Below are 11,800 nucleotides of genomic sequence, written 5' to 3'. Positions count from 1 at the left end.
GCAGGACCAACACTGACAACTTAAACATTTCTGCAGCTATTGACACATTCATATTGGTTCTCTGTGTTTGGGGGGGAGATCTGTAGATACTGAGAAACATTTAAAAATTGATAGCATGCCGGTATGAGACACTGCTTTTCCAAGCGCCCTTCAAATTAGTTTGAATGTACCACATTTAACAATCCTTTCAGACATATATGTGTGTGTGTTTGTGTGCGTGTAGAGAGACACACACACACGTAAAATAAGGACAAACACAAACCCCAAATATAAGTCCTGCATATAGACAAAACCAAAAAAAGCTTGAAATTATAGGCCAGACGATATGTTCTAACATTAGTCTTTAAAGTCCTGTCCTAATTCTAGAGAGAAATGCATTCCCCAGCAGCAGATTCTTAGTCATAAAAAAATAAAATAAAATAAATCTTTATTTTATCAAAGGACAAACTTCACAAACTACTTCTCTGCTCATTCACGTGTTATTCCACTGAAAAGTGCGACACCCCGCTTTTGAACGCTTTCAAACTGGAAGAGTTGGCGTTCTCATTTATCACTCCTCATTGCGCCACTGCTGCAGCCCCTGCCAGGAGGCCACGTCAGCGGTGCACAGGACGCGGTGCACGCTGCCAGATCCCATCCCGGGCCAGCTGGAGGCTCGGGCAGTGCAGCCCCGCTGCCCTGGGAAGAGGCTGCAAGGTCAGGAAAGGCTGTGGTCGTCCCTCCGAGCATACGTGGATGCAGACTGTTCGCAAGGCTCTTACGAAATGCTTGCAGTTTCCACATTTCAGAGTGCTTCAGAAACATTCCCAGTTTCAGCAGTATTTCTCTCCCTTTCTCTCCTCACAGTGTGTGCTGTAAAACATTTGAACTTCAGGATTTGGAAAGTTTAAGCCAAATCAAAATTCAGTTTTGTATCAAGTTTGGGTTGTTTTTTTTTTACCTGTATGAGGGAAGTTACATAAAGTAAATTAGTAGCTATTATTTAATTTTAATTGAAAGGGATTTTTAAAGGACTGGATATTCTATACACCAAATCCCCCGGTGCAGGTGCATCTTATTCAAGATATAATCTGCACACACACACACAAAAGTTTCCATGATTACTCTTAGCATTATCAGATTTAAAAATGGAGAAGCTAAGATCATCCTCACAGTAAACAAAGCAACTTACTGTTTATTTTTGGCTTCTTACATGGTTTCCTATACTTTATTGTAGTGTGCTAAAAACAAAACCCATGAGATGAAAGAAAGGTGCTACAATCTCACTAACAAGGGAAAAATCTACTCTGAGTTAGCATCTCCTCTCTTTTCTCTTAAAGGATTTCAACACAAGTTTCACAAAGGTATGGAAGCGTGAAAGTTGTTTCTTTCATGCAGAATGAACAGATGATGCACCACCAGAACTTCAGCTTCCTAAGGTGACCAAACACTAAAAGACCAAAGGGTCCATATCTCAAACACAGGTAGCCTCACCAAAAATAAGAGGGAATAAAAGGCTCCACTGCAAGTTCTGGTATTTTCTGGTTAATAATAAGGCAAAAATGATAAAATAAGAAATTACTGAACTAACAACCTCTGTTATATGGTTAGGTATTAGGAACTGGGGGTTTTATCTCTGTCTTTGAAAGCCTATGGAGTGCAGCATGGATAACAACCCAACAGGAGGGACACGACTGAACCCAGTTTGAGGACATGCCAGTGCTACAGAGCTGAGCTTGCCAACGCACTGAAGCAACCAAAGCTAGAAGACAGTGACATTTCCTCTACAGGATGATGTGGACTCTGTTAACAGAAATAACAAATATTTTGGCCAATACAGCAAAGTTTGGTTATATAGGAATAAAACAGGTATGTGATGCTTCCAGTATCAGTTTTGTTCTGGAGGATGCTTGTGCAGATAATCCCTTGTTTGTCCATTAGTAGAAAGGAACTTCAGTAAATCAAAAGCTTATGTAAATGCACTGATATTCTAAGGAGGCCAATAGGTATTGGAAGCCTGACTCTTCCATCAAATATTAAATCTAAACACTAAGTACCATGAATCAAGTAAATAAGTAGTAAGAATTATGTGAAGAACTATATTAAGGGTGAAAAGGACCCTTACAGTAAAAGAGAAATAATTAAGCCAAAATTTCATCAATGAAATGTAAACAAAAGCTATTTAATACCAGAAGAAGAGCTGTATCTTAAAGCACCACCACCACACGCAAACTGTTTTGCTCCAAACCCCAATGACCAAAACAACCTGAACTGAAACTACAGCTCTTACAGAAAGTGGTCCATGCCAGGTAGCCAGTCACATAGCCAGAAAGAGTCGAAACGCTCTGGAGACACAAGCAGAAACAAAACCAGAGCTTACCCTTCATTCTACCCTTCCCTGACACACTCAAGGCATGTCCACCCCGTCCCAAGCCTGTGCACCCCTGCAGACATGTCCCCAGGAGCCCCTTCTCTGCCCAAGAGCTGCCTGGGCTCCTGCAGACACTGATGGGCCTCAGGCAGGGCAGGCAAGCCAAAGGGGACCTTGGTCCTTCCCACTTTGCAGAGTTTCATTTTCTCATCAATGCAATGCTTTGAGGCATATCTTGGAAACAGTCATAAATTAGTTAGTTAAAACTTAACTGAGGACCATATTCTGAGAATTTAGCAGGTAATTATGGAAGATGTTGTACACAGCCCCATGCTGTGGCCCCCCCACAGCTCCCAGCTCTCACCAGGGCCCAGGCAGTGGCTGCCCTGACACCCCAATGCACCTTCCCCCCTCAGACTTTGACAAGCTGCCCTTTAATTAAAAAGTGCATTTCCAGCCTTCTGGAAACCTCTCCAAAGCAACATCATTCCAGATACTGCTCCCACTCCATCTCAGACTGACATCAACCCAGGCACACCGACACTCACAGCAGCTGATGCAACAGGTAACCTGTCAGCCTTTTAAAAACAACCAGCTACCCAAACCTGGATTGTTTTGTCCCATCTCCTTAGGCTTTCATTCCCAACCTCTGATCCGACGTCCCTTGCGTGTGCCCTTTGCTGCTCCCATCTCAGCACCTCCGTCTCCACCCAGCAACACACCAGTTATCACTCAGTAGCCTACATGATGTCCCATCTATTTTCAACTCTTTCCTTCCCTCCAAGAAACTGACTCACTTCCTCATTTCCAATCTCATCCTAAAGGGAAAAAAATAAATACCTTTTTTGGTTTGCTTAGACTAGACCGAACAGCCTTATTTCACTGACACGCACACTTTTCCTACATAAACATACAGCCATTTACCCTTCAATATTATCCATTCCTTTGCATTACCACTCCCACCCACCAAATGAAGGGAATAATAATTCCAGGAAATCTTTCATTTGAGAAACCACTGCTAGATTTTTAGCATTCTTCTGGCCATTCTCTCAAGTTACTCGCTTCTAGAGCCACTGAAAAAGCAGCACTGCAATTTAATTCATGCATTCTTGGTTTTACAAGATAAGAACAAGAAGGGCCCTACAGCACTTCGAGTTCAGTGTCAATGGCAGAACACTCAAAAGCATCACTTGAAAGAAATACCAGTATTAGTAAACCATGTATGCTTATTATCCTGTTTGCATTTCAAAATGTAACCACCCAAAGGCAATTTAGGTTCTTGTCTGCTACAGATATTCACGCTTAAATGTAGCTACAACCCCTTCATGCCATTGCACATCTGTATCCTGTCCTTGAAGAGCAGCACAAAAGCCCATTTAATGCGGAGCCTTGTTCACTTGTGCAATGCTAGAATCCAAGCATAATTTCTTTTCATTAGCATATTTATTTCCTTTGCACGCAAATTTCGTGCTTCACTATTCCAGACAAGTTTCAAGAGGATATTTTCAACAGCACGGGCTAGACAGAATACACCCAGGAATGTCAATTTTTATCACACCAGGTGCTCCTCTGCTACCTGTTTTCTCCTTCTATCTCTGTTACAGGCTTTTCGCATGCTATGCATACACACAGAAAATTCAGTCTGGTTTCCTTGTGGCAGAAAATGAGACACAGCTTGGATCTCATTTAGATGGATGGTGACAAAAAGTACATTTAGCAATAATAGAGCAATTCAGCGTGATCAATCGTAGCAGTGTTATTCAGCCGGCATCAAGGCCCCTGCACATAGGCATTTTCAACATGTGGATGACAAGCAAGTTCAAGTTGCACCAGAATAATCATTTTGTGCACATTATTCATACGACTGTGCAGTGCACACAACAGCTTAGCATCACTGCCTTCCAGGATGAAAAAGCACTGAACAGACACTTGGGTACAGCTCCACCACCTCAAACTACACTCAAACTGCTCTGTTTAAAAGTTATTTACTGTAGGACACGGTTCTTATGCAGCAATAGGAGTTCTTACCGAAGATGTTAAGATACTGGCTAAAAACACCAGCCTCCAGTCAGTCACTAGGGGAAGGGAATTTCCTGAACACAGATTCACCCAAAATCTATTTATTCTAGAATTTAGAAAGCAGAATAATTGTTTTTCAAATGGGGGTGGTGTTTCGGCAGCTGATCAGATCCATGTTTACCCTCTCTTTTGCATTTCATTTAGCGCAGTAACCTCAAAGCAGCAGCTAGGAGCAATCTTTCCTATAAAAGCAATGCAAGGGAACAGCTGAGCAAAGAAATGAGGGAGGATATGCCTTGCCCTTGTCTTTTCCTTGCAGAGCTTGCAACTGTCCAGTCATGAGTTTGTGAAAAATTAAGTGGAAAAAACGCAAAAAGGAAATAAAGTATTTAAAGTATTACCATATTTATGAAGTATTTATTATCTGTCAAAACTACATAAAAAGAGTTTTTAAAATGCTGCATGATACAGCATACAACACACTTTTCATCTCTCAAAAAAAATTAAGATTCCAAGTCACACATCCCTCGAGCACCCGCTGAGGTATGGTTTTGCAGTCAGAGACCAAAACTCATCTGGGGTGGGTGGCAGCACAGGACGAGTGGGGCCTTTCCTCCCCTGCTCCCCAGGGAGACCCTGATTTTTGGAGGAAGCACACTAAAACTGTCATTAATACACACATGGCCTAAAGGAAACAGAGACTGGTCATCCAATTGCACATAAATAAAGGATGTGCTTTATAGCTTCATAGCACCAGCCGGGTGGCCAGTCTCAATATTCAGCCTCAAGTATTCAAAAGCAGCCCCTCTTCATGCCCATCAACCAGATGAACTTCTCCCAGTCACCACCATTTCCGTGAGCTGCTTCATCCAGCCCCGCACCGCGATCTGTGGTGCTCATGAACCGGTGCCTTGAACAACTCACCTCTGGCTACGTGCAAACAGAAAACAGGAACAAAGACAGCATTTGCTGTAACACACTGCATGTTCAATTAAAAGTACAGATTTATTCCAGTTTTACAGTATCTTAGGGAGGTGGTTTCTCAGTTGTTGGGGAGTATTTTTATTTTTTAAGTTTTCACTGGTGACCTTACTGGTGAAACCCTGAGGAACTGGAAAAAGTTTTTGTATTTAGGATTTCTCTACAATTCAAAACAAAGACCTTCAGATATGCATCTATTCCTTCTGTTTTTAAACAATGACTACTCAGTTAGTGGCTAATTGCACTTCAGGGTGTTTAAAACAGAGGATATTCCATAGGGGTTTTCCTCAGACAAGTGTCTTTTCTTCCAACCTTGAGAAGACAAATGAAGATTCCCCAAGTCTTCTTTTTCTCTGCTATTTTCAAGTCAGTCCTCTAAAACACATTATCACCACTCACACCCACATATCCATAGCCATGGAGCCAAAGAGGGCACCCTGGATACAAAGCGGTGGATCACAGGACACCCAAAACAGGCTTCAGAAGCACAAACTGAAGATTTCAAACTACTGAAAAAGCCATATATAAAAACAACACTTTCAGAAAGATAAAGATCACTCTAAATAAGCGAAGGCTGCTGCCTCTGCAGAATATGGATGCACGCCAAAAAAAAAAAAAGAGAAGATTTCATATATCCTGAAGAATTTCGTGTAACCAAGTCATGACTTATCAAATTTTTAGTAAGTGTTTGCTCCCTGAACTCAGGAGAGTCACACAATTTGTAGTGAAGTGGTCCTTCACATTGTCAATACAAATTTACAAGCACATCTTATACCATGCCAGTTTACATCACTGACATCGAGTATGGGTCAGCGAGGCAAAAGTATCATCTGTTCAGTGAAGAGCTGCTCTCAGGCACATATGTGGCCCCAAAACGAGACTTTCACATTGTCTTAACAGTGTGAAAATTACTGCTGGTCATAGTACCATGTGGGAGCAAAAGAAAACGCATCATTACTGTCTGAGCGCTGCCCCACACATAGGGAATACATTAACCTTTAAACATATACAATACTCTAGCATGGGGGGGAGACATTATAAGCTTTGTGGGTGTGTAATTTCCAAAAACACTGCACACAAAATAAGCCTGTGCTTTATGATAGCCTCAGAGCACGGGAAAAACAGAACCGTCACAAATCCTAATCTTAATATATCTGCAAGCCAATTACAGTTTCTGCCATGACAGAACATTGTTTAAGTTCCACGATTGCACCATGACAACAGCTTTACCAAAAGAAAAAAAACCAGTAACAATACAGTCAGGTGCCTGAAGCACATATTTATTTCAGCAATAGAAATATTTTGCAATAAAGTAGGAGCTGAAGCTTTGTCACAAAAAGGATATAAAAGTTTTCAGACCAAACTTTAGGAATGCATACAAACAAATGTGTGCGTTGGTGGTCAATACTGCAGCTCCACAAAAAAACCCAACAATTCCATGCTACAAATTTTAAATAAATTTTATGAAAGACTGCTGATGAGTATCAAACAAATCCCATTGGCACAAACATGTCAAATTACTGGGAATACAGAACCAGGAGGTTTCAAGTTGCATTCATTTAAATACACTGTCTGAAGAACAGTATGAGCATGAAAAAAATTACAAGTAAACGGTGTCATAATTATATTTGTAATGGAAATTTTTAATGTACTAACCAATATAAAGCATTCATTTCAATAAAAGGGAGTAGGCAGCTTTATTTGTCTGTTAATTGCCACGTGGACCAATTTCTTACCGCACAGTATGTTCGCTATAAATCTTAACAAGCAGCTTTAAATTGCTGCTATTATTGCTCATCAAGACTGAATAACCCTGGATGCTGTTCAAGGAAGCTTCTGTAATGTCTATCTCGATCAACTATTAATTCCCCATTTCCATGGGGATGAAATTTCAAGCAACAACCACCAACTCCTCCACTGCTTAAAAGGGGTACCACAGAAAAGATGCAAAGAGACTGCGAGACGGGAAATTTCAGCTATTTCCAAGGACAGGCTCTTCCCTATGGGAGCAGTGCAGCACTGGAGCCGTTTGCACAGGGAGCAACCTCCATCCTGAGAGCTTCACAACTCCGGAGGTGGTAGACAACTCCATCCAGCAGAAGGTTGGGTAAGGTGACCTCCAGGGGCCCCTTCGAAGCCAAATTTTAATAATAAGCATAGTTATCCTTGAGCTGTATGATTTTAGTATTTGATGCAGTCTAAGTAAGAGTCTTTCTTCAGTAGACTTGACATTCACAGTCAAAATACAGGGGCAATTGAGTGGCTGTACAATTATTATTAAACTGACTTTTCCTCCCCATTACTCTTACTTTTTTAGGAAAGGCTTTTGAATTAATAGCACACTGAGATTGCTGCTTAATGGCACAAGACCTGGAAAGGATAGGAAAGGCAATACCACCTACCTCCCTTCTCAGAAAAATAAGATAATGGCATAAGCTCAAGAATATCAGTGAAAACTCTCAGCAGTACAGCTACGCAAGCCTATTCCCTTTAAATTTTTATTTAACCTTCCTGTAGACAGCATTATACCTAGGGAAATATCTGCTTCTCTTCAAAGCTCTATTTGCTACTCACTAGAAACCCTGTTCACAGTACTTAATATACAATCGGAGAGGTCTTTTGTCACTTCTCCCTTCAGACCTGTTAAAAGACTTTGTGTGGGCTCTTTCTTATTAAAAGAAACCACAAGCACTACATCATATTTGCACAATTTTACAGCAGTCGAAAGACCGATTACACGCTTTTCTTCAATACTACATAATTAACTGGCTCTGCTTCTAAAGAACCAATTTAAAATTCTTTTCAAATCCAATCTGACTTCTCCAAGCACTTTGCAATATCTGCACATCGCTGCTCATTTTCTATCCCTCCTGATGCCTGCATGAAAACAAAATAGGTTTTCCATAGATATTCACTTAATTTGTTTCTAGTGTTCAAACTAACTTGGGATCTCTCATTTGCATTTACTATTTGGCTATAACAAAATATAAAGTTAAAAAATGCTGATAAATGACTGAAAGAGGAGAGAAATCCCTGAACTTGTAAGAAGTTAATGACTCATTCCAAGATACCGAAGTCCTATAACACGTACAGCAGTCAGGTCTGCGACTTCTCACTCTTGAGTGCTTCACTATTGTCAGAACAGTGTATCACATTTTTGTAGAGATGAGAGAAGAGGTTTTTGATAATTTGAGCAATGCTCGTCCGCACGTCCATGCATCCCCTTACCTTGGATGCACTGCAGGGTTCCATCCTCAGCCCTTATTGTAAAGGTTTCACCTGGATTAACTTGAACCAAAAAGACCTGCCAAAAGAAAAAACACATTTGTTTCACTCAGATCTTGAACAATTAAATTTTCCCAACCCAACAACTGTGTTATCTGTACTTTAGAAGAGATATGGGGACAGGGAGGGAGCAGACTGGTATGCTACATCTTTGGGTACCAGCAGGGTCCAAGAGCTGGTAGAGATTTAAAGCCCTAACTTATCACAGAATCTCAGGAGTTGGAAGGGACCTTGAAAGCTCACCCAGTCCAACCCCTGCCAGAGCAGGATCACCCAGACCAGGTCACACAGGAACACGGCCAGGCGGGTTTTGAATGTCTGCAGAGAAGGAGACTCCACAACCTCTCTGGGCAGCCTGGTCCAGTGCTCTGTAACCCTCACAGTAAAAAAGCTTTTCCTCATGTTCAGGTTGAACCTCCTCTGCTCCAGCTTGCATGGACTACTCATGTTATTTTCAGACATGCACTCATCTTTACTATTTTTCAGGTGTCTAAAACTCATGGTTTTAAAACTTATGATTTAGATTTATTTCTTTAATGCAGAGTTTCACTAGGAACTAGTGATCATTTAGCCCATGCTCTGGTTGCTTGTGAAAACTTTTACTCAAATATTTTAAACACGCTTCGGTTAACTTTGCATTGTCAGAAGTTCAATCAAAATCCGGATTAGTTTTGGCATAAACTGAAAATTTAGATGTTTATATGAAAACTCTCCCTAAATTTAGGTCTGGTTTTCATATTCTGGGACACCTACATGCAGAATTTAATAATTCAAATCTGGAAAGACAGAATTTGAATTAATGTTGTATTTCTGAATTCCTTAAGCTAAATGCATAAGATAATTGTTGCCCAGATGACCTTTGGAATTACAGTAATCCTACAGAAACCCATTATTCCAGCAACATTTTTAAAGCACAAACTGAAAATCAGAAAAAAAGGACATATGAAAGCCATTATTTTGTCTGCAACAATAATTTCTGGGAGAGCACCGATCAGGGTGGATCTGATCCAGCACACAGAGCACAATACATGGTTCAGGAAAGATAAGAGGCACAAAGCCTTTCCATCCCTAATCTCCGAACAATCACCATTTAACTGACAGCATTTAAGTGCTCTTTTGCTGTGAACAGGCATGGATTATCCACAAGAGGATATGGGCATCAGGTCAAAAGAAGCGCAGAGCAAAGCAGTGCCATTCAGCTTAACAAAAATAAAACAACCCCCCAAAAATATGTTTCAATAGCTTATTTACATTGCACATCGAAACCAACAGCTCTAAAGCTGGTTGGTTATTTACTAACACACTGGTTTAACATAAACCAGATGCCCTCGCACACCATCACACCTTTGGAAGAACTTGGTCCAGCTCACCAAAATTCATACCCTAATTATTGATGTTTTGTGTAGGAAAAGTGTTTCAATTAATTTAACCACAGAAATGAGACTGAGTGTGAAAGCTGCATTACATGAGGCAGGCCTCTAGCCCAGATTTAGTTATCAGAAGGGTCTGATTTATAAATCCCTTTTCAAGGATGCTCACTGCAAAGGTCAGTTGCCAGCCCAAGTGTCTGCGTTGGCATCCCTTGCAGTTGTACTCTGAAAATAATTCATTGGGTTCCCACAGTAAAAACCCCTTCTCAAGATTATGTCTCTAATAACAGCTGTTGCTTATGGTCGTCAAAATAAAGCAGCATTATCCTTGCCTAATTACAAATTTTTTAACACAAATTGTTCCTTTCCTGAAGGGCAGCGGCCACCATGGCTTCGTCCCCCATCACAAACCCATGGGGAGAGCCTGGAGCATATAGATGTATATCAGCTCCTATTAAAATGTTATATATATGGAAATTATTCCTTGCTGACAGTTCCCAGAATAAAACAGCTTAAAGATTTCATCTTTATTTTTTATTGATATTTGGACACTTAAATGCATACATATCCCAAAGATTTTCAAAGGAGGTCAATGAGCTTGACTGCTATTAAACCCAGTAGGTCTCTGCACCCAGTGATGGCACCCATCAGATCCACATTTTCAGAGTAGGTATTTTTTGTGCTACAGAAGTAGAGAGACAAACATTTGCAAAATTCTGCAAAATTTGAATAAAATTAAGAGCCAAGGAGCAAGAAGAGAACCCAAGGCTCTGAGCTGCCAAGCCTTTACCAGAAAGGCCATCTCCAGCTCTGCAGGGCTTCTCAGAACAGTGAGGAAATCAAACTCCAGCTACAGCGTAAGCAAGAACTGTGTTGGAAGAAAGTACTGTAGCTGTCGTTTCCCGAAATGTAAAAACAAAAAAATAAAATAAAAAACCTTAAAAGTTAAGTTCTGAAGATATTAAAAGACAATTTTACTGCAGCCTCAGACCCAGGGGTAGCAATCAGGATGCTCCTCGGGGAAGACCCTCTGCTTGCCCCCACCACAACCTGTCTCTCTTTGCCCAATGCTGGGGTTTGCCCCCATAATGCACCCCACCACCCAAACTCCTCTGCGCTCACTCCATGCTATGCATGGCCTCCTGAGAGCTTGTAATCACAAAGTGCTGAGTAACGAGCCACTGAGCTGGGGTCAAGCCATTAAAACCAGTGCACACTGAGTATTAGATACAGGGCGTTCTCCCACTCCCCAGTTCGCCCCAGTTGCCTGTGACAAATAATACCAGGGCACGCCGCAACTTCTTTTGTTTATATATATGAAGTATATCAAACTAATGCAAATATTTTTCCCACGTCCTCCTAAACAACAAAACAATAATCCACAGCCTGGAACACAGATTTTCTCTTTTCTTTCTATGCAGGGGATCTTCACAAGAACGCTCTGCGTCTGAAGCTTTTAATTAAAAAATCTGAGGAAGGCAATAAAAAAGTCTGAGGATAACATCTTTATTTTAATGAAAACAAACACAGCCCATCTTTAATTGCCCTATGTCTCTTCCACTATTCATCATCCCGAGTATGCACGTTTATGAGAAGGCAGCAAGAGGACAGATAACTCAAAAAGTCACTTTGAGCCCACGCTGCTGCTCCGTGGCCCTGGCAGCATCACGAGGATGCAGCCTGAGGTCCAAGGACATTTCATCCCAGTTTCAGGCCTCTGACCTCATCACATCCAAAAAGCTGGAGCTTGTGACAGCTGCAAGTCGGGTGTTAGCAGCACAATCCCAAAGGCTTT

General features: G+C 41.1%; 1 protein-coding gene across 1 annotated transcript in view; it reads right to left on the bottom strand.

Annotated features, from left to right (window-relative positions):
* The window catches only part of FNDC3B (fibronectin type III domain containing 3B), a 156,605-nt gene that overhangs the window by 139,900 nt on the left and 4,905 nt on the right, over positions 1–11,800 (bottom strand). Inside the window, exon 2 of the mRNA XM_010179688.1 lies at positions 8,579–8,654. Within this exon, the coding sequence (XP_010177990.1) occupies positions 8,579–8,654 (76 nt within the window). The remainder of the gene's footprint in view (positions 1–8,578; positions 8,655–11,800) is intronic.

This window comes from Mesitornis unicolor, unplaced genomic scaffold (genome assembly GCF_000695765.1).
Source record: "Mesitornis unicolor isolate BGI_N332 unplaced genomic scaffold, ASM69576v1 scaffold2010, whole genome shotgun sequence".
NCBI lineage: Eukaryota > Metazoa > Chordata > Aves > Mesitornithiformes > Mesitornithidae > Mesitornis > Mesitornis unicolor.
The sequence above is the reverse complement of the archived record's forward strand: the minus strand, read 5'-3'. Positions and strand labels throughout refer to the sequence as shown.